This window comes from Elephas maximus, chromosome 20 (assembly GCF_024166365.1).
Source record: "Elephas maximus indicus isolate mEleMax1 chromosome 20, mEleMax1 primary haplotype, whole genome shotgun sequence".
NCBI lineage: Eukaryota > Metazoa > Chordata > Mammalia > Proboscidea > Elephantidae > Elephas > Elephas maximus.
The window spans coordinates 34,449,116-34,477,087 of NC_064838.1; the positions used below are offsets into that span (position 1 = coordinate 34,449,116).

Here is a 27,972-nt window from a genome sequence, read left to right on the forward strand (position 1 = left end):
GGGATTATGCATACAAAGGGAGAAATAGTATGACGTAGAATGGGGCCTACGCTTAATACAAATACATGGAAAAGACCTTTTCATAAGGATGGTAGTCATTTATGTTGTTCTGCAGGTGATAGAGCTGATAGTAGAAATAATGACTTCCTAAGTGTGGGGCAGATCGAAAGGAAGAAACTGCTCTTTAGGCATTTTTGAGGCTGTTAGTAGAACATAACTGTGAAGTCACATTTTTTTGCAGGTGGGGATAGCAGTGCAACGGAAAGCTGGGATGAGGAGCTTTCTCCTTCCACTGTGTTGTATACAGCAACACAGCACACACCTACAAGCATCACCTTAACTGTTAATCGGGTTAGGAGAACGAAACCCAAGAAGCGGAAAAAGAGTCCAGAAAAGGGTCGTGCAGCACCAAAGACGAAAAAAATCAAGGTATGGAGGGTAAAAGTATCTTAAATAGAAATATGCCTGGAGTAGCTCAAGTTTTGGAGCAGCAGTGCACTAAAGATGTTTTAAGACGTTTGATCCAGATGTTCAAATGATGACTTTGGGTTTAGTTGCAAAAATTGGCTAATCTGTGTATGTATACATAGACCGGCCTTTCTTCTGCCATGCTGTACCATCACCACCCACACAAACTTTCTTCTGCTCTAACTCCCATCCCAGGTATAAAATCCCGGCCTTACATGGCACAAGCCCATATGTGCAGCAGCCTCCAGACTAGGCTCCCACTACCCATAGCCACTCCCCACTTCCTCAGCCCCAAAGTACAACTTGAAATTCTTGTCATAGCTACATGCCCACCTCATGTCATTGGGTTGGTTGGTTTTTTTTTTTCCCCCCTTGTTTAAAAAAAATCAGGAAATGTCTCTTGAATGGTCTAGGCTTCCTCAGTGTTGTGATCACTTTCCTGTATTCTCAACCTGAAAGTCTCCAGGAGAAACCTCTTCTGTTTAGTGTTCTTTCTTCCCCATCACAGCAACTTTGTTGCTCCTAGATGACTTGCCCACCCCTTGCTAAGGGGATTGGTCTTTGTTTCCTTCTTAATTTCAAAAACTGATAAATCCACAGCCTTACTTAAAGTTTTTTATTTACTTTTTCTTTTATTGTCAGGATTGCACATAGGATTGAAGTGATGCATGCTCTTCCCTGTTAATGATATAGCTCCACAATAGAAAATATTGGAGTTAGTCTCATAGTTCATTGGCCTTGAGCTATCCCTATTCTTGATAATAGTTTGGGGAATTCCATTGCACTTGTTACCTAGAGAGAAGGGAACAGAATAGAACACTAGTTCTTGCCTTAGTTGTAGTCTCAGATAGGTATAACTGTCATTTTTGGTACCAAGTTTTGTTTTGTTCTACTTGTTTTCCTCTTTGGGATAGGCATTTCGAGAGGGATCCCGGAAGTCCTTGCGGATGAAGGTAAGGGGTAATCTTCCCTGATGCTGTGTTTTACTTCACTGTGATCTTGCATTTTGGTCAGCTTCTTTCCTGACATTGATGGTCTGAGAATCTTGGATTCTGCTTTTTGTTAGTTTGTAATTGTTGCCATTCAGTTTTCATAGAGCCTTTTTCCAAAGTAGATTTTCTTGGCCTTTTTGTGGAATATTTTCCCCTTCTGTAATCAGCTTTCATTTATTGGTTTTTCATTAGCGGCTTTTTTGGGTGGTAAGTGACATTTTGCTGAACAAAATGAGGCTAATTTGTTCTGTCGTTATGACTGGCCTTGAACCCAGGACTGAGGTTTTTCTGGTAATGCTATAGGATCTCTTATGCACCTACCCTAGTACCATGTTGGAAGGATAAATTTCATCAATAGAAAGCTGTATTGTTGATAGGGATTACTTTTATTGGAATCATTTATTGGCGAACTTGTTTTCTGGCGTACCTGTCTGGTTTAGAGGACTGAGATGATGCTAGAGTGTTTCTTTCCTTCAGTTATCAAAAAAAGGGCTTATTAGGCATGATTTTGGAGAGGTTGGAGAATAGAAAAATTATATGTGATGGTTTAAAAGGACTGTTAAGTACTGGATGATAAAAACTGTTTGCCAAAAGGAAATTTGATTATACCGACGGTATCTTCCTTTGCACACACATGGTGTGTGTGTGTGTACACGTACGTATACACACACAATACCTCCCGAATCATTACTTATGGCTTCAAAGCATTTAATTAGGATTAAGTCCAGTTTAATTCTATAAATACTCATATCTCTAAGTGTGTTAGTGATACAAAAGCATCTTTCCTGTTATCAGTTGTATGGCATAAACATGAAAATTTTTAGTGAAGATAAGCTTTGTTGTGATTATATTTATGTGGAACTCTATTATGACTGATGTTATCAAAGATTACAACTGACATTTTATCTATAAAGTTTGAAGTCCTCATCTTGCATATACCTAAGACTTGCGGATACCGTAAAGGAGAGAGGAGAGGACTTAGAGCAAAAGAGCATCAGAGGTCTGGGATCTCTTGGAATACAGCCTAATTATTATTTCTTTGATAGATCATCTCCTTTGAGGGGTCAAATTTTCTTTAACTGCTCATTTATTTTTGTTTCATTTGCTTCGAGGGAGCCTTAACTATACTTACAGGGCAGACAGCCCTAATCCCAGGTTTAAGCTCTTATCTCTGTTGTCAGCTAGCTATCTTACTTCTGCTGGTTCTTAACTTTTAGAAGCTATCAACTGACTCTCGCAGAGAACTACACAAATTTTCTGTGTGATTTCAGGAGTTTGGCAGATATCCCCATACCCATTGCCATCGAGTTGATTCTGACTCATAGTTAACCTATAGTACAGAGTAGAATTGCTCCATAGGGTTTTCCAAGGAGTGGCTGGTGGATTCAAACTGCCGACCTTTTGGTTAGCAGCTGAGCTCTTAACTACAGCACCACCACGGCTGTAATATCCCCTTAACCAAAACCAAACCAAACCCATTGCCATCAAGTCGATTCCAATACATAGCAACCCTATAAGACAAAGTGAAACTGCCCCATAGGGTTTCCAAGGAGCAGCCAATGGGTTCAACCTTTTGGTTAGCTCTTAACCTCTGTGCCACCAGGGCATAGGTGTGTTAAAATTTTGAGAGTCTTTTTAATTTTGATTCTGCTCTCAGAATGTTAAGTTCAATTATGAATTTTGTGCTCATAATTTGTTCTTAGTAAGAACTCAGCCAAAAATCAGGTGTGAGCCATAAGAAGGAAAGAATTTATTATTTGGGTTTGTAACCAGAAAGTCTCCCCTACTGGAGACTTAATTCTAAACCAGGGTTTCCCTACCTTGGCACTATTGACATTTTGGATCAAGCAGTTCTTTGTTGTGGGGAGGCTGTCCTGTGCATTGTAAGATATTCACAGCATCCTTAGTCACTACCCACTAGGTGCCAGTAGTGATTGTCCCCCGGCCCCCGCCCCAAGTTGTGGCAATCAAAAATGTCTTTAGATATTAACAGATATCCTCGGGGGACGAAACTGGCCCTGGTGAGAACCACTGATCTAAAACAACTGAGATGGGGCCTGCAGTGTCCTGAAGAATAGGACGGTAGAATAGGCACAGAGTAGGATTAATGGAACAGCAGCTTCCAAAATACAGTAAGTTTAACAAGTCATATTTAGCAATTGCTTCTGGATGCCTGAAGCTAGGAATATTGTTTGGGACACCCCTAATCCCCAGTTTTAAAAAAGCATCCTTGAGTCGTGGATTTTGCACTGTTCTTTTGCTTAGCTGGTATTGACGCCTCAAGCTACTTTTAATGTTAGCAGGTGATACATTGTTCTCAGTGTGTGGGCCTTAGGTGTTTCTTTAGACTTCTTTGTGTATTGTGCTGTCTTATGGACTCTAGTTAAGAAATGTAGAAAACAGTATTGTTGATTTTTTTCTTTCATTTCCCTGTTTCTTGGGGGGAAAATGGTAGACAGTAATCAATCAGCTATAGTGATGCCAAAGCAATGAAAGAAAGTAATCGTAACAGGCATAAAGATTTCTGTACCGTTTATGGAAAGTATATTTAATTTTGTTACTCCTGGTTTGTTTTTTGTTTGTTTTTTTGCAAGTTTAGTGTGGACGTATATTTTCAAGTAGCTTTGGTACTACAGTGTCTTTTCCTTCTACTCATTACTAGCATGATGTCATCACTGTCAGTGTTTGTTTTGTTTTCTGATGGCATCTTAAGTCTTCAACACCATGGAGGAGAACATGTGTCAGACTTAAGTTGTGTCTCTGTAGCTCAAGCACATATAAAGCTATTTGTTTAGGATGCTGTTGCTGAAATAAAATAATCTTTTCTCAGTACTGTCATCATAGAAGGGAATGTTTGTTCTAAGAAATATAGCAAAGTACCTCTCAGACATTTTCTACACTCTCTACCCCCTTCCACCCACACATACTTCACTTCTTCAGAGTATTTAGAACCTGGCTATCTAAATGTCAAAAACGGACTGCTTGAAAGATACACTCAAAAATGATAACTTTTTCTGTGGATGGTGAGAAGTTGGGTTATTTATTTATTTAAGTCAGATTTATTTTTAGAATGAACACGTATTCGTTGTATAGGGAAGGTAATATGTAACACAAAAAGAAAACCAGTCTCCTGGAGAATAACAAAATAATGCCATTTTGGCCTGGCATGCTAACAGATATTGAATAAATATTGAAAATTAAGCAATACAATATTTTGAGGTCTCTACTATTCTTTTCTATGAAGATTTTCTTAGAAATTTAATGTCAGTCATCTGATAAGAACAATTTGATTTTTATTCCATAAATACCCATATACCTGTTGCCATCGAGTTGATTCCAACTCATAGCGACCCTAAAGGACAGAGTATAACTGCCCCCATAGGGTTTCCAAGGAACCAGTGGTGGATTCAAACCGTTGATCTTTTGGTTAGCAGCCATAGCTCTTAACCACTATGCCACCAGGTTTTCCTTATCCCGTAGAAGTGGTCATAAAATCACAGTAGTGCGATGGAACTGTCATCCAGATTAATTTCTCACTTTGTAAGTGGGGAAACTGAGCTTATAAATAATTATCCATGATATAACATCTCAGTGGTAACAAAACCATGATCGAAGCCAGATCCCCTGCTCCCAGTCCATTACTCTGTTATGCCATGCCAACTGCCAAGTGAAAACAGATTTTCTCTGGAACTCAGCCTGGGTTTTTTCTCCCAATTTTTGTGTGTGGACTCTATTAACCTACCTGACCTTTGTTCTCTACAGAATTCTCCCTCTGAAGCACAGAATTTAGATGAGAATACAACTGAGGGCTGGGAAAATCGGATAAGACTATGGACTGATCAGTATGAAGAAGCTTTCACTAATCAGTACAGTGCAGATGTACAAAACGCCCTTGAACAACATCTACATTCTGGCAAGGAATTTGTGGGCAAACCTGCCATTTTAGACACTATTAATAAAACTGAATTGGCCTGTAATAATACAGTTATTGGTTCCCAAATGCAGGTAAGGCTCAAAGAGTTAAAGGGTCTTTAAGTGGTGAAGATTTTAAGGACCAGGAATTGGGCTTGGATTGGAATTACTGTTTTTTTCAAATGTATAAATCCTTACAGTAACATATTGAGCAGCTATTGATCATCTTTAACCAAAAACAGGTTATGTGTTGACTAGAAACTGTCTGGATATATATTTTTAAACTATCTTTATTAGTTAAAAATTGATACATTACAATAGGAAATTTTCATACAGCCCAGATAGGAATTATGTAAAATTAATAGATATCTAAGTTTGTTCTTTATTATTATGTGTGGTTGTTGTTAGGTGCCATCTAGTCAGCCTCCCCGATTCAGTGCACAACAGAATGAGACTGTTGTGATCCATAGGGTTTTCGTTGGCTGATTTTCAGAAGTAGATAACCAGGCTTTTCTTCCTAGTCTGTCTGAGTCTGGAGGCTCGGCTGACAGCTGTTCAGCTTCTTAACAGCTTGCCGATAGGCTGTGCTTGAAGTGCATTGACCAGGAGTTGAACTCGGGTCTCCTGCATGGACGACGAGAAGTCTACCACAGAACCACCACTGTCCTGTCCCCCCTTCTCATTCTTACATAATTATAATCTTTTTTTAAAAAGGAATTATTAGGAATATGGAGCTGCTAAATTCTCAATCATGTATTTTTCTTTGATTTTTTTTCACCCTTCTCTGGGATGTCAGGTTCACTCGATGGAGTATGTTTCCTAGAAAAATTGAGCTTATACCAAATTGAAAATTTTCTGATCATTGAGCTAAATAGTGTAGACAGATGAAACTTGAAAATTTTGGTGCCTTTTCCTCAATTAGGAAATATTCTAGGTATCTACGTAGCTGCTGTTGCCCTGTTCTAATGTTAGTATTCTGTTTTTATTCAGCTACAGCTGGGAAGAGTCACTCGTGTTCAAAAGCACCGAAAGATCCTGAGGGCTGCAAGAGATTTGGCTTTGGACACTCTTATAATAGAGTATCGAGGGAAAGTCATGTTACGACAGCAATTTGAGGTCAATGGGCATTTCTTCAAAAAGTAAGAACATCATTCATTGAGCAATGGGGGCTAAAGTGAGTCTGGCTGACCAGTACTGCTGTAAAAATCATCCTAGTTATTAGGATGTTCTTGGAAAAAAAGATTACAACTCAGATAAGCTCACGCCTGTCTGCTATTTGTAGAGAAGTGAAAATAAATCTGCAAATTGTTTAATGTATAAAGTGGTGACGACTCCCTTCCGAGCCAAACATTCCTTGCTATGTGCTTGTTCTTTAATCAAAAGCAGACAAGCATGTGATGTTTTCCAAGTTTAGGCATTGCAAAAGACTGCTGTTTCTTGTGTCAGCATATGCTTCATATTTGGAGTCATGGGGTGGCTTTTATATTTGTATTGAGAATTAAAGGAATTTTAATTATCCCTAGACCATACCCCTTTGTGCTCTTCTACTCAAAATTCAATGGTGTAGAGATGTGTGTGGATGCCCGAACTTTCGGTAATGATGCTCGATTCATCAGAAGATCTTGTACACCAAATGCAGAGGTAAGATTTTTGTAGCAACTTCTCTTTTAATGGAACCAGCAAAGGACAAGCTTACTAAAGAAGCATCTGAAAACTTCACCCAGCTAAAGGTCTGTCGATTAATGATTATAATCTTTCATTGTGAGAGATAAAAACAAAAGCAATGATGCTTTATTCTGATAGGATGAGGGGCAAGGAATGGGTTTCTGTTAGAAAAGAGAAAAATGAAAAAAGCAAGTTAGAATTTGCTAAGGAGATAAGAGCTAGACTGTATAAGTCAGTGAGATTTTATTAAAGAAATTGCCATGTGGTGGAAGATGTCATTTGACCAAAACCAAATGGCCATTTGGTTGCAATTTTTTATGTTTTAAGCATTGTATGGTGAGAGAGATTCTAGTAGAATTTATTTCTCAGTAGCATAATCAGTGCAGCCACATCAAATGTGGCAAGAAGGTCCACAGAGCTTTTCTTACAGGTTGAGGGATTTTAATTTCCTGGTAGAGCTGGAAACCATTCTTAAGATCTAGAGCATTTTCGTCCCTGAATTTGTAATGTTACAGGGCGTCTCCATTTATTTCAAGAAGTATCGTAAATTTTCATATATTTCTGAAAACAATCACTATATAATAGCATCAGAGTCTATCATGGAATCAAGTAACTACTAGAACTCTAGATGGAAGAAATTATCTGAGTGAAAGGTTTTTTTCCCCTTTTGCATAGAATTTCTGGTCTTTATAATAAATCACCACCCATAAGCCTTGTTCACACAGGTACGGCACATGATCGCAGATGGAATGATTCACCTGTGTATCTACGCCGTGTCTGCCATTACCAAGGATGCAGAGGTCACCATAGCGTTTGATTATGAGTACAGTAACTGGTAAGACCTCGGAAACCTTTTCTAACGTGAATAGCCTTGCCTTACATATTAAGCTATTCAGTTCTATTAAGTCTGCTTGTGGTCCTTGCTCTTTCATTCTTTGTTTACTTAATGTTTTCATGAATAATGCATTTTCTGCTTAGAAATTGTAGAGAGCGAGACATTTTTTAGAGATACAGGTATGTTGTATGACAATGCTCAGAAATCTTATTCCTTTATAGCAAGAATAGCAGAAAGGGTATATGAGAGACTCCTAGAAATTGCAGTAGCATCTATTGTTATGCAAGAGCACTTGTTCCAGGGGCCATACAGAATAAGAATTTAAAGATTCACCCCATCCACTTATATCTTGTAATCTAGCTGTACATGATTATCAGAAAGATGACGAGTCATACATAAACGTGCAGTAGGTTTGGTAAAATAGATGCTTTCTCTGTTGGTCATTTCAGGCAAAGAGAGGTTATGTGGTGAAGTGGTGTTTGGCCCAAGTATAAGGAGAAAGGGCATTCATAATAAGTAGGGAATCAGTAGGTAAAAGTAAGAACATGGTGAGAGTGAACCTAAAATAAATATAGCACTTCAGATCCCGTCACTGATTCACTGCCTACTAAATAGCATAAAAACAGTTGGGAGACTTGAATTTATTAGGGAGTTTCATTCCTTTCCACTGGTTACATGAGTTAGGGTTATACAGAGCAGCACAGAATATCAAAAATATTTATAAGGACTCTGATACCTCAGTTTGGAGCCCTAGTGGCACAGTGGTTAAGAGCTCAGCTGCTAACCGAAAGGGTGGCAGTTAAGATCCACCAGCCACACCTTGGAAACCCTGTGGGGCAGTCCTGCTCTGTTCTGTAGGGTCGCTATGAGTCAGAATCAGCTCTGCAGCAGTGGGTTTTAATATCTCAGTTTAATTTATTCAGAGACAATACTAGAGGAAGTTGTTATACTCTACTGACATTTGGAGAGAACGAATGGGTAATGTAGCAGATTTTCAGAGGCACTGAAACAGGCACTTTTGGTGTTTCTTTGGAGCAGTAATTATAAAGTGGACTGTGCATGTCACAAGGGGAACCGGAATTGCCCTATACAGAAAAGGAATCCCAATGCTGCAGAACAGCCACTCCCACTTCCTCCAAGCCTACCCACCATTGGAGCAGAGACCAGGCGTAGAAAAGCACGACGAAAAGAGCTAGAGATGGAGCAGCAGAATGAGGCTCCAGAGGAGAATAATGACCAGCAACCAGAAGAAGTTCCAGAAAAAGTAAATGTATCCAGTGATCATGAGGTAATCAACCTTGATCAAATGTTGTTCCTATGGTATGGATCCCCTCCATATGAAGAGATCCCAGATCACCACATGTTTTATGTAGAGAAACTGTAGTAATACTTAATGCCCTTTATATCAAGGTGGGTGTGTGTTCATTCATTCTTTTTGTTTTACGATGTCAAGAACATCCTTTTGGTTGTTTTCCAGGTTTTGGTCCAGAGAATTGGGGTTTTCTGTGTTTATCATGTTGCCATGCATGAGTAACACTATAAAGCTATCCTTCCCCCACCCCCCCCGAAAACTTGATTTTTCCCACACCTTACAAATACAGCTAAATATTATCTCTATTTTAAAGGAAATAGACAATCCAGAAGAAAAACCAGAAGAAGAGAAAGAAGAGGTTGTAGATGACCAGGAGAACCCAGCTCATAGCAGAAGGGTGGGTACCTTCTAACATCCTTTTGCTCCTGCTAATTTCTGTTCCCTGCAGCATGTGAACCCCTTCTGTTCTCCTGAGTTTGTATCATCTCACTTCCTCAATGAGATACCATCCACCTGTGGGTTATATTTTGGACTTTTTCCAGAAAATAGATTTCAATATATTTTTGTACACACAGACAACAAACTAGTTGTCTGGTGACTGTTATCTAATGATGACCTTAAGAATTTCTACTATAATCCTACTAACAGTCTGATTGCAAAAAAAAACTGGTTAAAACAGAGTATCTGTGTTCAGGTTATTTTGCACTGATTTCAGAATTTGCTGTGTTTGTGTAAGTTTTGACATTTTTAAAAACCTTTCAGTCATATGAATGCAAAAATTATGCTGAAACCAGCTGTGTTCATTTCTATCCTTGAGGAGAAATATTTTAGGGAGAAGTTCAAGGAAAATCTACTTGGCTATTTCTGAACTCTGAAAATACAAAGAAAAATTGATTTTGATGGCTATTTTTCTTTTATATTAAAATGTTTCAAAATAGCTGACCTTTTTTGAAAAGTTCAGGTTTAACCTTAGTGTCCTTCATAACTGCTTTTATTCTCAAACATTTAAAGTGAAATATTTTGTTTTTAATTTTCATCTTATGTTTTCTAAGATATATGTGTCATCTTACTGGTAGCTAAATGCGTTTCTATAAATTTCCGTTAGTAATACTTACAAAAAGGTTGTCCGTTCTTTTCCTGATTGAGGCCTCCTTTTATCCAAATTAGTCTTCTTTCTTATTTTGTTTTTGAAGAGGTCTTTGTTGTTGTTGGGTGCCGTCGAATTGATTCCAACTCTTAGCGACCCCATGGGACAGAGTAGAACTGCCCTATTAGGTTTTCTTGGCTGTAATCTTTGCGGAAGCAGATCACCAGGCATTTCTCCTGTGAAGCTGCTTGGTGGGTTTGAACTGCCAACCTTTTGATTAACAGCCAAGCATTTAACTGTTTTCGCACCAGGGCTCCTTGAGGAGGTCCTTAGCTAATGCTGTTTCTTTCTAGACCCGGGAAGATAGGAAGGTTGAAGCCATTATGCATGCTTTTGAAAACTTAGAAAAAAGAAGGAAACGGCGGGATCAGACCTTGGAGCAGAGCAACTCTGACATAGAGATTGCTACCAACACCTCTGAGACTCCTGTGGTAGACGAGACAAAAACTGAAGCCTCTGAATCTGAAGTTAGCAACCCAGCTTCAAATGTTGCCGTCCCAAGCACCCCACAGAGTGTTGGTGTGAACACCCGGAGGTCTTCCCAGGCAGGGGTAAGAGATGAAAAGACTTTAGGCCTTAGACATCCTTACCTTTGCTAATGTCAGTTTCTTATCTTTGAATGGTTAAGATGAGTATTTTCAGTTTTGCCCCATATCACAATAAATAAGGCCATGTAAATTAGAGCCATTTTCATCAGGGAGATAGATGGGTGACTACATTATAATTTGAGTGACTAGATACCTTCAGACTAGAATGGAACTTCATACTATTTTTGCTAGATAAACTTGGTGGTGAATTCATAGAAATCATTTGGTTTCTCTGTTGGATCTTCTGTATACCACAGTTTTGTGTCTGGCCTTTCATAGGATTCTCTGGATAAATTCAACTTTCCCTGCCTTACCCTAGCCGTGAATCCAAACTGTAAGCTAAAATCTCAGTACATGGGAAAGAGAAACCAACTCTTCTGAGTTCTTTTCCTGCTTCGAATCCTAAAATTAGTTGGCTACCTTGAGCTGACTTTGGCCTATTTTACAAGTGCTTATTAGAAACAGAAATAACTAACCCAGACATCTGCCTAACTAAGCCTTTTTAGCTGACTTATTGTATGAATTTTTTTCTTTAAGGAATACATTTTAAATTCCCTGTATCCAAATCCCCACCTTTTTCACCTGTAGATACTTAGAATGCTTACCGTGAATAAGCAAATGGATAAGACATTTACTAATAAGAAATTTCTGATAAGCTCTTGACCCTGCTATTGTTACAGGATATTGCTGTAGAAAAACCAATTCCTAAACCACCTCCAGCAAAGCCTTCTAGGCCTCGACCGAAGAGTCGAATTTCTCGGTACCGGACCAGTTCAGCCCAAAGACTAAAGCGTCAGAAGCAGGCCAATGCACAGCAGGCAGAATTGTCACAAACTGCCCTGGAAGAGGGAGGAAATAACAGCTTAGTAACTCCTACTGAAGCTGGAAGTGTAGACAATTTAGGAGAAAACAGGCAATTAACAGGGTCTGACCCAGCAGTGGTATCGGTTGTTGGATCCCATGTCAACCGGGCTGCATCGAAGTACCCTAAAACCAAAAAGGTAAGTCACATCTTCTTAAGGCTGATTCTGGCAAGGGATATGTCTTAGGAAAATATGAGGATCTATAATCCCCAGGGAGGGGTGGGAAATCTCAGTATTATTAGATAAAAAATTCTAGGTAAAATGCTCTGATACAGAGGGCTGAAGTAATCGTATCTTTTGTTCTCTTAATTTTTAAGCAAAGCCTAAGTCACTGATAGCTGAAATTATTCCTCTCTCAATGGGCAGGGAGAGAATGCAGGAAGATATCCTTGTGTTCTGAATGCCCAATTCATATATTCACTGCAGCTGCTGCATATCTCTCCGTCCTAGCTTCTAGACGAGATTTGTCTTTTTGAGCTGCATTGCTGTCTCTGGCTTTTACATCTGCAGCATCAACTAACGATCTCTTTTTTTACCATAGTATCTAGTTACAGAATGGTTGAATGACAAAGCAGAGAAGCAAGAATGTCCTGTTGAGTGCCCTTTACGTATCACCACGGACCCAACTGTACTGGCAACGACTCTGAACATGTTACCTGGTCTTATCCATTCCCCATTAATTTGCACCACTCCCAAACACTACATTCGTTTTGGTTCACCCTTTATCCCTGAGAGGCGCCGAAGGCCCCTTCTGCCTGATGGCACGTTCAGCTCTTGTAAGAAGGTATGTCTATGTTCATGTGTTCTTTTCACTAAGGATGCCTATAATTCTGACATATCTAACGCATTGTCTAGATGACCACTCTCTGCCCCTGTGAGTTTATAATGAGTTAGTTGTTCAGCCAGGAATACTGATGCATCAGGAGTCAGTGGTGCTTAAGGTGGACTGTATACTGCATTCTTGGTGCTCAAATTTGTGAGTATTCACTGTTGTCTTTTCTGAGAGCCCTTGAGGTTACTGAGTGAGTGCGCACAGCTGTTGATGACTGGGTAGGGAGGGGTGTTTTTTGGGTGTGCTCTTGTGGTATTGGTTAAAATGCCCATTTGTGATATACTGTATGAAATTGGGCTCCAGGTACTCTAGAGCACTGTTGCATAAGTTAAAAATGATTGAGTCGTGTTTTAAATTAATCAGTATTATTATTTGAAGGAGATTAAAGGAAAAATCTAATTGTAATTGGCACAATTTGTGTTCCCTTGATCAAATGACATGTTGGATTGTTTATTCCCTAGTGTATATGGAACCACTATAAAAGACTCTCTCTGCCTCTCTCTCCTCTCTCTAGTTACATATCGTTTTTGGATCTAGTGGCAATAGTTTTTTGGTGGCTGTTATGGAATGCTCTTTCTTAATTCCCAGAAGCCGTGCATATTTTCCAAAGGTGTCTCTCAGGAATAGATCACTCCCTCAGACCTGTAATGTCGTTTCCGTGTTTCTAGAAGTATAGGACAACCTTTCATTTGGTCTTCCTTTGAGGTAGAGTCTGTTCCCTGGAACACCCTTTTCTCTTATCCTCAGATCTGGATTCAGGCTGCCTTCCTCAGTGTCTGCCATTGCCCTCCTCCACTGGCATCACGTACATGAGGATGCTGCATGTAGATTATTTGATGTGATGAAGTCTCCAGCTCCAGGCAGGTCTTCCCTGACTCCTCCAAACTTAAAGCTTTTCTCTTTACCCAAAGAACAGAACTTATTTCTGGGGGGAAGGGGGGTGGAAGGCGAGGCAGAGTGGTGTGGGATATGGAGGGAGGAGGGCAGCAGGGATCTGTGCAAAAGGGAAGGGCACTATTGCTGAATGAGCAGCACACATTGAAGAGAATCTTTTCCTGATTGCACATCTTACCTAAGTATCTGAGTCACTTAATGGTTTGGGAAAATTCCCAAATAGAAGAAACTCTAAAGAGAAGTTTGACCGTGAGATCCTTGTCAGAAGAGTTTGTAGATAATGCAGTAACATGATGAGTGGTGGAAGTAGGAATAATGACAGATCCCTTAAGAGAAAATACTAGAAAATTTCTCAGAAGCTGTTTTCTACAGGAAATTTGCTTAAGCAATAAAACAGGGTTGGCTCTCAGGGCATACTTCCTTACACCAAGTCAGTTAGACAGACTGATTTATCTTGGATCTTAGATTACCTGAAAAGAAAAAGTTTTCTGCCTTGTAGTCAGCACTACAATTAACCTTCTTCAGTAATACAGATCTGTATTAACTCTGGCATGGCATGTGAAACTGAGAACCAATCTTCCTGCTATGTCCCTCATTAAGAATAACAGCTGAAAATCTTAACTGTATTGTGAGAATAGTATTGAAAAATTAAGAGTATAGATGATACGGTCTTTAAAGGAGGAGCAAGTTGAGAGATGGGTTAGTAATATATACGAAAAAACATTCCTTTTGTTTTTGGCTAAATATAGGACTAGATTTCTAAGGGTGTTAACTGTTGAAGCATCTTAATCAAACTGGGGAGTAAAATCTCCTCTTTTGGCCCTTTAAGAAGGTTAGACAATTATTTAGTACAGATTAATTGTGAAGTTGGATAGTAAGTAGTAAGGACTAGCCTCTTGAAATGCCTTCTTGATAGTTCTGATGCCGCAGTACAGTATTTCTGTTCTCATCTTTTCCAACTAGTATCGACCTGTAAATTCCAAAAACATGTGTTCTTTCAGTTGGATATAGTAGAAAATCCATTCCTTTGAGCTCTTTTTACTTAGCTATGGTTTAGGACTTGCATCTGTACCTCATCTTTGTATCTCCACTGGCGACGGATAGAAAGCCCATTTAGCTAAAACCAAAACTAAGCCCATTGGCATCAAGTCTATTCTGACTCTTAGCTACCCTCTAGAACAGAGTAGAACTGCCCCAGAGGGCTTCCAAGGGTGTAAATCTTTGCAGAAGCAGACTGCCACATCTTTCTCATGGGGAGCGGCTGGTGGGCTCGAACTGCTGACCTTTTGGTTAGCAGCCAGTAGGGCTCCTTTCATTTAGCTCAAGCCCTGTTGCATTTTCTAAATGTGTCTGATCATCCTTAGTCTCGTTTTATACAGGCTTTCCTCAAGCACGTTTATCCATATGTGTCATGGTCAGTCTTTATGAATAGTTGTTCAGGTTATGTACACCGGATTATCACAGCAAGATTATTTTATTTAAATTGGGTTCTTGCTTCCAAAATTGTTTAAGTTTAAATCTGAATTGTTTAAGTTTAAATCACTGCTTTAATATTTGCTGTAAATGTATCAAGACTGTACCACAAAACAAGAATGTCACTTCTTATGGAGCAAAGTTAATGAAATTGGGTTTTTTCACTAGAAATTGAACTCAGCTCTATCCTGGTTGGGGATGGGGAAGAGTTATTTTTAGATTGGTTGGAAAGGATTAATCTAGTATAGGGCCCAAGAATGTTTCCTTGATTAGACAAAATTGTAAAAAAAAAAAAAATCGTGACACTCCTCAGAGAAGAATGTAAGTTAAATAGATGAGAAAAACTATCCTCCGTGGGATTAGTTAGAACAGCGTATTATTCCTGATAGGCCCCCTGATGCATATCTAATTAAAGAATCTAAAGGCCTCATAAGTTAAAAACAGTGTAAGGCAAATTAAAGTTGCAATTGTATATTTGCACCCCATGGTAATATATCAGCAGATTCTTAGAGTATTTGACAGAACATTTGATGACCAGCTTAAGGAGTTTCTAAATTAAATTGAATCATAGTACTTAAAAAGCATGTTATGGTATATCTTGTTGAATCTTATTTCGGTTCTCATTCTAGAAGCATTTGTAAGTGGCCAACAACACTTGCAGTACTGTCCTACTTTGTTCTCTCTAAATCGTCTCTAAATTCGCCTTGTACACATAGTAAATCTGGGACATTTGGTCTTCCAGATTTCTTAGAAGACACACTTGCCTGATTAGGAAACACTGGTGTTTTGCATTGGTATTCCAGTGTGTACACTGGAGGGTCATTCACCTGTGTATCTCTATACATGTCATTGAAATTTAGTTAACAGTCCTCATTGAACATATGTGTGACTAGTCCTATGCTGTATGATTTCTTTACATTAGCTGTCTCACTTAACCTTCATGACAGTGTTGTGAGATTGGGATTATCAGTCTTGATTTACAGATTGAGAAGTTGAGGCTCAGAAAGCTAAGGTAACTTGCCCAAAGTAAGTCAGCTACTAAGTGATACAGCCAGGTTTCAGTCCAGGTCTTTTGTGCTTGTAAACACATATTTCCTTACTCTTTCTTCATAATAATAAGACTCTTTAAAAATATTTCTCTCACCCTCTGGGCCCTTAAAATGTCTTTTGCAATTTGCTTGAATACAGAGTTTTTCAGAGAAATGTTCTTATGACTTTAACAACTGCAGGCAGGAATTGGAGAGGGTGGAAGAGGACTTGTGAGGGGTTCTAATTTGTTATCCATAGGAGTGATTGGAACTTGATAAATATAAACAAGTGTTCATGTTTTCTATTTTTATGAGCCCTGGAATATTGTGGAAACACATAGCAAGGCCAGGGTGAATGGGTTTAACCAAGTTTTCCTGTGTTTGACCTTAATAGCTAACCATAGAAGCATCTTATTCCTTAGAATGCCTCTCTTCTGGTTTTATGTTCCCTTTTTGCAGTCATCAGATCTGGAATATAACTTCTTTTATGGGTTCATCTGCTTAACACCAGAAGTAAAAGAAATTAACTTTTCTTGGAGCAATGCGCAGATGACAGGGCTTCCGAATGAATCCTGTCATCTCTTCTGAAAAGAAAAACTTGTACTAAAGGTATCTGTAACAAAGGGTTTTTCACTCATTTTGCCCTGTTGGGCCTAATTTTTACCACCTATATAAAATGAGTGCTTTGGACAAGATGACCTCTAAGGCCCCTTCTAAGTTGTAAGCATCTATGATTCTGGTAATTCATATTAACATCAATATTCGGTATATAAGAGTTTATTCTTGGTCTTGTTTTGGCTTTTCAGAGCCTTGGTCATATCCTAAAACATTGATGTCATTCAAATAACTATTGAGACCGCTCTCTTGGATACTCATTCACTCTTAGCACCTCAGGTTTACAGTTTTATTTCTGCTTTCATTTGACAGATCATAATGACATTTACATGATGTAAAATTTTTCCTGGTGAATTTTTCCTAGATTATTTGTTAAGTTTCTAAGGGAAAATCTATTCGAATTGCTGTCTTTGGTGAAGAGAATATTTGCTTACCTGTAATACTTGTTCTCTAAAAGGTGTAAAATTATAATAATTCCCCTTGTAAAATTATAATAATTCATCTTGGCTCTTCCTGTTTGGGGGAAGGTCTGACTCAGAAATTGAAATTTATAAAAATTTGATCTGTCTTGTCAGGGCAGGAGAGCCACAGAGTGGTGAGAACCTACAACTGTGTATCTTAAGAGAACACAGTTACAGTTAAGAAATTTCTGTCTTCCACAGGATGTGTAATTTTATTAGCATAATCTTTGCAGTCTTAGTGTCTGATCTAGATTTATTTCTCATCTATTTAGGTTCTAATAGTTATTACAGAAATATGTGACTGATTAGAGCTCTTCTTTACCTTTTCCCCTTTTTTATTTCTGCAGAAGGTTCTTTGTTCTGATGATTTGCATTCTGCATGCATACTTTAAACTACTTGATAAGGGTAAAAATCCACAGACTATTGTATTTGCCAGTAGACTTTTTAGAATGAAGAGCTATTTATTCTCATCCAGAGTCTTCCTGTGAATCTTTTCTGTTATCTCTTCAGGAATCAACAGCAGGCAACTTTTAAGAGATCTTTGTCTTCCTTCTAGGCATTTTTATGTACTAGCTGCAACATCCTATATGATCAAAGTCTCTCTTAAATGAATGTTAAGTTTTCTTCCTTATCTCTTCTGCATCCTAAGTAGTATGAAATGTTGAACAGTAACCTTTTTTTTTTTTTAAACTGGTTTTCATTTTTTTAATGGACTCTAATTGTGTGTAATCAACATTTCCTCAGTTATGCCTGGTAGAAGGAGTTGATGGGGCAGTGTTCTAAAATGCTGAAACACAAGACATAAAATACTTGATTGTGAATTGAATGTGTGTATTGGATTGCATTTCTCACTTGTTGATGTGTAGTGACTTGTTTAATGCATTTAAAATAGGTATACTAAATAGTTTTAAATGATTATTGATAATTCCTTGGTTCTTTTCCCATTATAGCGCTGGATAAAGCAAGCCTTGGAAGAAGGGATGACTCAAACATCATCCGTACCCCAGGAGACTAGAACTCAGCACCTATACCAAAGTAATGAGAACAGTAATGCTTCTAGCATCTGCAAAGACAATGCAGGTACATGTCTTAAGACCTTTCTGGATATATGAACAGTGATTATTTCAGGGCCACATAAAAAAATTTTTTTTCAATATGAATACTAAAAGTCTGATACAAAAAAAAAATAGCATTGTTCTCTAAATAGTTACTTTACATCTGTCTTTACAGAGAAAGAGATCTCAAGTCAGGGATCAGTTTTCCCAGGACGACAAAGAAGGAACTAGACAGTGTACAGATAACAGCAGAAATGGTTATGAAAAGGTTAGATACATTTAAAGTAGTAAGTTTAGGAAATCTATATCCATGTTTGTAAGAGGAACAAAGGGCGTCAGAGTGGTGGAACACTAATACTCAGAGAAGAATCAAAATTCTAGATGATTGAATTGGATGAGGGCTTGGTTGAAGGGGCAGAGAATGAATAAAGTAAACAAATTATTAACAAATGGCAATTTTTATTAGGGCTTGCACAAGTAGTGTAAAATTGTTCAGAAGACACAGCCTTGAATCCAATTTAAAGTCCATACGTGTTTTGTTTTGTTTTTAACTAAGTGGCCTCTGAAGAATTTCTGGTCCATTAGTCTCACAGAGACTTGCAGGTGTTTTCACTGAATTGCAGTTAAACAAAAGCACCAGTGCGTTAACTTGTGATACTAACTTAACTCTTTTTGAAGCAGTCTTTTTATCATTTTTTGTGTTCCTTTTTTACTTTTTCCCCTTTTTGATTTCTGCAGAAGGTCCTTTCTTCTCATGATTTGCATTATCCACGAATACTTTAACTAAATTACTTGATAAGGGTAAAAATCCCACAGACTGTTCCATTTTTCGAGTAGACTTTTTTAGAAATATTCTCCTATCAATATCATTTAATTGAAAAGTACCTTGTGATTTCACACTATTACTATTTCCATAAGTTTATGTCTAAATCAGTTTTCTGAATATTATGCAACCAAAACAAGACAGCAACTAAAGCTCATGTAAGACTGCAGCTAACGTGACGGTTCTGATTCTCCTAGACCCCACTTCATTGTTCCTGTTCATTGACTTGCTGAGTAAATAATGATGACTCGAATTTGGATTAATTCCTGATTTAGATCTAATTAAATAAATGCATATTAGTAATATCTGCTTTATATTAAAATTGTGTATAGTATTTTAATGTGGGTTATTAAAATACATATATTTTTAAATTATTGACAGCTCCTTCTCCTATCTCTAGACTGGATGATATCTCATAAATTATCACTTGTGTAACCTCAGGATAATAAGATCCCAGTATAGAACATCTGGAAGATGAACGATACCGTGCATTTAAAATCTTGCATTATGTACTTTATCACAGATTTAGGGAGAGTTAGTGAAACCAGATTAATATGAAGAAATCTTGGTGCCAATTTATTGGCAGTTTTTAAAGTGTAGTGAAGATAAAATTTAGCTGAAATATTCTTTCTCGTACATAACGCACACACATGTCCCAACTGGTAAAGAGACCCGTAGGGAAAGTACCTTTGTTACGACATGCCTTGGGTGGAATGGAATTAGAATTTAGTCATCAACCATAGTACCAGCCTTTATTGAGCTTCTTCTGCTCTATTCTCTACTAGTGAGAAACATTCAAAAGGACACACTTTGCACTTAAGGAGCAATATAAACAATAGGAAAATATTTAAATAAAACTACCAAGAAGTAGTCAAATGAGCACCTCATTATATTGCTATAAGTTAGTGTAAATGCTGAGGAATTATTTTTCTTTGTTGCGTTAGTTTTTTGTTTTGTTTTGTTTTTTTTAAGAAGACCAAGGAGACGTTAACAAAAGAGACAAACAGGCATAGTAGAAAAAAACAGACCTGAATTTGAAGACCGCTCTATCCTTTACTAACTATATGACATGGGCAGGTTATTAAAAGCCTCTGAACCTCATCTCTAAAATAGGAATAGTAATATCTGCTATAGGGCATTGTTGTTAGGTGCCACTGAAACAATTTCCACTCATAGTGTGACCCCATGTGATAGAGCAGAACTTCTCTATAGGGTTTTCTTGGCTGTAGTCTCTTCAGAAGCAAATTGAGATGTCTTTCTCCCACAGAGCCGCTGATTGGTTTCAAACTGCCAATCTTTCAGTTAGCAGCCTAGTGCTTCACCACTTGTGCCACTATGAGATTAAATAATGTGTGTCAGGTGCTCAGCACAATATCAGACCCATAATAAGAATTGTTATTGTATTATTCTACGGAAATACTCTTGTCAAGCATTCCTGGAACATTTACAGAAACTGGTCAGATACTAGAATACATTAAAATATATAAATTCCCAAAAGCTAAAATTGTACAAAAATAAAACGTTAAATTTAGAGAGATGGGGGTATAATGTTCATTTGTTATAATGTCGGTATGTACTCAGGAAAGCGTAAGTAACCAGCTGAAAAACTTAGAATTAATAAAGTTTGAATAAAATTGCTGGATAGAATGCAAATATACAAAAATGAGGCGTATTTATATACTAAGAAGATGAAGAAAAATAATCCCAAACTTAACTAAGAAACTGTCTAGGAGTAATCTTTGTGGGACATGTAGAGCAAACCATTACAGAGAAATATTTTTAAAGTCTTGCAGAAATGAAGACAGATTCCATATTCAGTGGAAAGAATAAGTACTGTTAAAAGGATGTATATATAGTCTCAGGCTTCATATAATTTTCATCAAATAACTAGCTTGTATTTGGAATTTTATTAAATGATTTTGCAGTTTATCTAAAAGAATAAGCATGAAAATACAAGAAAAAAGTGAAAAAGAGTAATGATAATAAAGTGCTTTTTCTAGAACCATAAAATCAGTTTCTGGTATGAAATTAGTAATTAAATTTCTGTGGTACTGATGGCAGGAATGGATGTATATGTAGGACAGAATAGCTAGAAACAGGCCTTAATATAAATGAAAGATTTGGTAGATTGTTCTGGAATTTTTACTTGGGAGGATGAAAAAGATTTAGATCCTTGCCAAAATAGATGCTAGGCACAGTCAAATAATTTTATAAGTCAAATTAAATAAATTTTGTATGTCTGTATTGTCAGTGAATTAATAGATGACACATACATCAGGGTAAAGGATTTGCAATAAAAATGATAGGTTAGTTCTGTCCCTACTAGCAATTTGGTAAGATTTATCATGTACACTGAAAATATTTGTAACCCTTAACTTAGTCGTTGTTCATTTAAGTATTTTCTCTAGAAGTATGTATGAACTAAAACGTTACATACACAGATGTTATTTATAGAATTCTTAGTTTTATATATATATATATATATATATGGTATTTTATTTATTTATTTATTTTTTCTTATTTAAGTATAAGGTAAAAATCATCTGAATTTTTAACCAATAAAGGGATGGTAAAATTTGTGTTCATCAGCTGTGGGCACATACTTTTGATGGAAGAGTATACGAAACTCCTAAATCATTTTATCAAATTAAACACCCCTTCTCCCCCTTAAAAAAAAAAAAAAAAAACAGCAAAGTACTGCCTTTGAATTAGATTTCAGCAATCTTAAGTAACACAGGAGCCCTACTGGCACAGTGGTTAAGTGTTTGGCTGCTAACCAAAAGGTCAAAAGTTTAAATCCACCAGCTGCTCTTTGGAAACCCTATGGTGCAGTTCTACTCTGTCCTATAGGGTCACTGTCAGTCAGAATCCACTCAGTGGCAACAGGTACTGGTGACTCTGTAGGACTATTAAAGGAATACTATACTGTGACCAAATGAGGGTTCTCCCAGGAGCGTGAAGGTAGTTCAGTATTTGAAAATATATTAATATAATTCATTTATTAGCAGGTGAAATGGGGTAGGAGGTATAGTGGCGCTGTGAATATGAAAGATTGGTAAATGTCTGTGTTAGAAAATAAAATGATTGTGACAAAATAAAAATGTAAAACACTGTATGGCAAAAAAAGACTGTGACTAAAATTATATGGCAGACAAAAAATAATTACAACTTTTTTGCCAAAGGGTCAACATCCTTATTTAAAGAGCCCTTACAAATCAAGAATAAAGTCAATATGTAGAATATGAGCTACAGGATGTGAGTATGCAGTTCACTCAAGAATGTAAAACCAGTAAACCTATGGAAATATATATTCCTTTGGTTTAACAATCCTACATCTAGCCATTTGTCCTCAAAAATAATAGTAAACAAATCCAAAAATGTGTACAAAGATTATTGGTCATTGAGGTATGTTTATAATAGCAAAAAATTGAAGAATACTTAAATTGGTTAAATGTTGATAACGTGAATGTCATGCAGCCATTAGAAATTGAGTTGTAGATTTCTGTGTATTGTCGTGGGAAGATTTTTACCACATATTCCTGAGTGAAAGTGGTAGGTTGAAGAGCAGTGTGGTTAAAATGTGAGTCAATGGCCATGTCAGGATAAGAGAGGTCTGGATGAAAATACACCAGAATATTTATTAGCATTGGTTTTATTTATGGGTATGATTTCAGGTTGTGTTCAAATATGTAGATGTTTATATAATCTTGAGAATTATTTGAGCAAATGTAGAAAACCATAAAAGATGGATAGATATGACCACATCCAATATGAAAGCTGCATATGACAACAGATAACAGAAAAGAAAAATAAAACTTGAAAAAAAGATGTATTTTGTAAGTATAACGCTATTACTTGGAAAAAAATAAGCAAATGACCAGTGGCCCGTAAGATCTTTAAGGGCAGGTGTCAGGTCTGTTTTGCTCAGTACAGTATGTTATAAAGTGTTGGTAAATATTTGTTGAATGAATGTCCAGTGAATTGATGGTGGGCCAGGGAGTTCATCTGTATTTTCTAATTTTTCTGCAATGAATTTTATCACTTACGTAATTGCATTTAGTAGCTGCAGTGTTAGACCTAGCAATTCAGCAATGTTTTAAAAGAGTCAATGTTTAAGACTCTTGAAATATATCAAAGTTACTCTAGATATAAGCTATGAATCAATCACATGTTTGTTTCTTTGTTTTTTATACCTAGGCACTTAATTAAAAAGGAGAAAAGAAAACTTAGTAGCTGGAACAAAAGGAAAATGTGAATATACTTCCAATCTAGGAAGATAAAAAATGCTCAGATATCAGAAAGGAAAATATACATCTCCAGTATTTTTTTAATTTATTCTTCCCTCTCCATTTCAACATTTATTACTTCAGTTCAGTGCCTCATAGCTCCTTATGTCAACTGCTCCATTAATTCTAAATAGTTTTCCAGTTTCTAGTCTCATTCTCCCCATTACTGCCGATGAATCTTCCTGAAGCATAGCTCTGATTGTGACCTCCTGTCCCAAAGCTTTTCCTTGAAGACCTGGGATAAATGTCACTAATTTGGGAATATAATTTAACAGCGTGATTAGGAAGTAGATGGGAGCCGTATTACGTAGTCTTTACCTGTCTACTCTTATTTTTAAAATGGGGATGGTGACAGTAGCATTGCCGGATTTATAGAGTTGTTAATTAGCTAATTCACATAAAGCATATAACATAGTGCCTGGTGAAATTTGTAAGCCTTTTGAAAACAGATTGTATGATGACCATTCCCCCATACCTAATTTAGTGGCCTGCATATAGTAGGTATTACGTAACTAAATATCTTTTAACTGTGCGTGCATGAAAGTAGATGTTTGAGAAAATGGGATGGGTGGTTTGGTTTGAACAGTAACTAGAACATATAGTGTAGTAGTAACATGTTTCAAGTGGACCTACTTATATCGTGGAAGAAGGCTAGAAAGTAAGGTTATTCCAATCAGAAAAGGAGTACCAGCCTAGTTCTTTAAAATGATTGGGAAAGTCTTTGTGGAAGACCCACTTTAAAACTTTGACCCACCCTAAAACTAGGGCTAGATATGGGTCAGGAAAAATAATCCTTTCCAACTAAAACAATATCATAGAACTGCTGAAAAGTAGCAAAAATTTATAAACGAACATAAAAAGAATACGGATTTAACATCCCAGTAGCTTCAGTTGGTGATGTGGCAGTTAGATCAAGGGTGACTTTTACAAAGTGACACAGCTTAGAGACTTTCAGAAACACAAAGGAAAAAAATATATATTTTATACTGGAAGAGATTAAATTCGTTGATTAAGCCCCAAGGATCAGTCGTTAGAAGTCTCAGGTTCATCTGAAGTTTTCCTGGGAGATAGAGTGTTTTGAGTATTAAGTGTGGTAAATAAAAGAGTTTTTATGGGATTTTGGGTCAGTTGGAAGGATAATAGGATGAGGCAAAAGAAGAGTTAAGAGCCATCGTAGGTTAGAGATTAATGGCTTTACTGCACAGCCTCCGTTAAGCTGTGGTTTTAGACTCTCATCAAAGCTTTGTATTTCACAGACTTGTTGAGCCCATTAAAGAAATGGAAGTCTCGCTATCTGATGGAACAGAATGTCACCAAATTACTGCGGCCTTTATCCCCAGTCACACCACCCCCTCCCAATCCAGGATCAAAGAGCCCCCAGCTGACCACACCTGGTCCATCTCATCCAGGAGAAGAGGATTGTCGAAATGGATACAGCCTCATGTTCTCACCAATCACGTCTCTTACTACTGCTAGTCGCTGTAATACTCCTCTGCAGTTTGAGGTGATTTGGGTTTGGTTGTTGGGAGTGCTGGATATGAAAATCATCATTTGCACCTCCTCATTTCATATATAACATCATTCCAAACGTTTCTTTCCCATGTTCCTTCCCTATGTCAACAAAAGAGTGGGAAACCTCAGGGTCAGTGTGACCTATTACCTGGTAGCCTCTCATCTTGGCAGCCACCATAATTCCCTTAATAGAAACACGGATCACAGTCATCTCTCTTGCATGTAGTCCATTAGTCTTCAGAACTTGAGGTAATAAGCATGCTAGATCTCTCTCTTTATCTTTACTGTAATACTTGGTTAAAATAGGCCTCTAGCTGCCTATAATAACCATAAGGACACCAGCTTAAGAGTTCAGATTATAGCTATTGTGTCTGTTTCTAGGTCTTTAATCAGCGAAGTGTCTTTTCCCAGTTGTCTTGTGTTCTCATTGTGGCCTCAGTATACAAGGATTTGGAAAGCTTGGGGGGTATGGTTTATGGCAGATGAGGTTTTTTTTCACTCCAGGCTACTTTCTTTCCTTATTATAATGTGTTAGGAATGAGAAATAGACAAGGAAGTAACAACATGCATTTATCAGATACAAATTTATTACATTCACTCTTTGAATTAAGTTAGAAATGTATATCTCAGCTGTTTCAAAAAAGTAATTCTGAATCACATTACTATCCAAGAATGGGTGACAGCAGATTTGCTAAATAGAATCTGTGTACAGAATGCTCATTTATTGCATATTGCTTTGATTTATAATTAAATGGACACAATCTCTTCCTGCTTCACAGAAAAAGTTTGTTCTGACCACTAAACACATTCACTCCGCCCTCAGCTTACACTTCTCACGTGTTTTTAGATAAAGGTGAATCTTCTAGCCAGTACCATCCGTCCTGTTCAGCTTTGATAAGAGCATGAGGATTAAAAATACCTGAATTTTTATATGGCTAAGCCAGAAATGAGTAATAGCAACGTTGGAAGTGGCTATGTTCTAACTCCAGACCATTTAACTTTTAGAGCACTGGAGGGCAATAGACTATAGGAACAGGATTTTGGTCTTTGTAATTTTATCAGTGCATGTTTTATTATAAATGAAGGTGAATCACCTTCCAAAGCAACCGCGTTTTGCATGTCGTACATTCCCCATCCCTTCTAGCATTTTGTGTAATTACGAAGCTCTATGCAAATACAAGGTATTTTCATTTAAAAAATAAATCAGATCAATTTAGTGATACATAGTTCAAGCACAATGTTGGAATTCCAAGAGGGAAAGAAAATATTTTATAATCTTTTTAAAAGCCCTTCCTTCAAAAAGTCTAGTGTATGTTTCCCCTATTTTGAACTTATGATTTAACTAAGGAAATATAACCTTTCTCATTAATAAAAAACAAACCACCATCCTGACCCATCCTTACATCATTGTAATTATCATGCTTTTTGCTGTATTCTAATAAAGAAGTGGGGAGCATGTTTTCCATCAGTGGAAGAGTTAAGAGCCATGGAGAAATGGCTCTGAGACATTAGACACATAGAAAAATACCAAACTGATGTCCCAGCTAGCGACCAGCTTAGTTTGGGGAAGAAATTTTTGAAAGGGAGAAGTAAAATGTGGCCTTCTGGGAGAAGGATAGGAAATCTCTCCATGCTGAGGGTAGGAGGCATGCAGTGAAAGAGAACAAGATCTTGAGAAGGGAGAGCAGTGTTGAGAGGGCAAGCTTAATTAATTAGCATCTCCTTTCCACAGAATGGAAACCCTGGTGGCATAGTGGTTAAGTGCTATGGCTGCTGACCAAAAGGTCGGCAGTTCGAATCCACCGGGCACTCCTTGGAAGCTCTGTGGGGCAGTTCTACTCTGTCCTGTAGGGTCGCTATGAGTCAGAATTGACTCGATCGCACTGGGTTTGGTTTGGTTCCACCTCTCTTGCTCTTCCTGTTTTGAGATCCATACCCCCTTGTCCATCACACACATGCATATCATGCACGTACACCACCCACCTACCCCCCACAAAAAAATTCACAACCAGGACCTTCGTCTGCTAAACCAAAATAACCGAAGCCGTTGACGTCGAGTCAGTTGCAACTCATAACGACCCAATAGAACAGAGTAGAACTGCTCCATAGACCTTCTAAGTAGCGGCTGGTGAGTTCAAACTGCCAGCCTTTTAGTTAGCAGCCGAGGTCTTAACCATCGTGCCACCAGAGCTCCTCGTCTGCTAAAGCAGCCTCAATTTCCCTACCACAGCATAGGCCTGCCGCCTCATCCTCCGTTGTCCAGAATCTACATTAGGAACCCCTTCCCTTTTCCCAGCCCTGGCACCTGAAGCCTCATCACAACTACCACCACTACTCTCTCTTCCACATTTTACTATTCACATCTTCCCTTCAGGAGTTCAGTGTCCAATTCATGATTGTTATGGGAGCACTGCATCAGTTGAAAGCCCTAAAAGGTAACCCTGTTTTGGACATAAAGACTCGGAGTATATACATGTGCTTTTTTGGCTGTGTTCCCAAAAGTACAATGTTTTTAACATTAGAGAATAGTGGTAAGAGCACTCAGATCCGATTAGATTATGCCAAGAGCCAAATCTAGGCTGTGAGCTGCAGAGTCCATCAATCACATTTCCTGTAACAGTCCTTCAAGGGGAACTGTTTGTCTCCCTAGCCCCCAGCATGCTAAGCAACACCCCTGGACAACAGTGGTGGATCTAAGGCATATAAAAAAATAAGAAAAATGAAGATCAGGAAAAGGGGGTATGGGAATAAGGAAAAGGGTTCCCCTAAGGAGGAATAAGTGTTAGGGTACCACTCAGTAACAAATACTACAGGTTGCCAAACTCTCATCTAAAATACAAAAAAAAAATGTACTTCACAATTTCACCAGTTTAACTCTTTCCTGGTATCTGCTTGGGCTGTTTACTTATAGCATGATACATTATAACCGATTTACCCGTGAATGCTTCCAAAGACAAAAGGAAGCATGTCAGCAAATCATTCTTCCCATTGAGATGAGTTCTGCCCAGCCCCCCACCCCCCAGAAAAGTTGTGGCTAACATCTGTGCTTGCTTTTACTTTATTTTTTGTTTTGTTTTGCTTCTTGACTTCGAGTAGATGAATAACAAGATGCTTTTCCCTCCTCTAGAACATATCCTCCCCTGAGAGTTCCCCTGCGCATAGGCCTGAGTCCCTGTCACCCGAGGTAGTTATCACACCATCTCAATCACAC

The 27,972-nt window shown here is 37.8% G+C and overlaps 1 protein-coding gene across 13 annotated transcripts in view; it reads left to right on the forward strand.

The window, feature by feature from the left end:
* The window catches only part of SETD5 (SET domain containing 5), a 42,498-nt gene that overhangs the window by 6,185 nt on the left and 8,341 nt on the right, over window positions 1–27,972 (forward strand). For 8 of the 13 annotated variants that reach the window (XM_049863387.1, XM_049863389.1, XM_049863388.1 and 5 more), the window contains 14 exons: window positions 242–429; window positions 1,383–1,421; window positions 5,223–5,465; window positions 6,363–6,511; window positions 6,896–7,013; window positions 7,763–7,872; window positions 8,911–9,160; window positions 9,498–9,581; window positions 10,625–10,882; window positions 11,599–11,919; window positions 12,323–12,565; window positions 18,036–18,165; window positions 24,506–24,753; window positions 27,889–27,945. In XM_049863387.1, the coding sequence (XP_049719344.1) occupies window positions 242–429; window positions 1,383–1,421; window positions 5,223–5,465; window positions 6,363–6,511; window positions 6,896–7,013; window positions 7,763–7,872; window positions 8,911–9,160; window positions 9,498–9,581; window positions 10,625–10,882; window positions 11,599–11,919; window positions 12,323–12,565; window positions 18,036–18,165; window positions 24,506–24,753; window positions 27,889–27,945 (2,438 nt within the window). The remainder of the gene's footprint in view (window positions 1–241; window positions 430–1,382; window positions 1,422–5,222; window positions 5,466–6,362; window positions 6,512–6,895; window positions 7,014–7,762; window positions 7,873–8,910; window positions 9,161–9,497; window positions 9,582–10,624; window positions 10,883–11,598; window positions 11,920–12,322; window positions 12,566–18,035; window positions 18,166–24,505; window positions 24,754–27,888; window positions 27,946–27,972) is intronic. The other 5 variants (XM_049863394.1, XM_049863397.1, XM_049863396.1 and 2 more) reach the window with 3 other exon arrangements.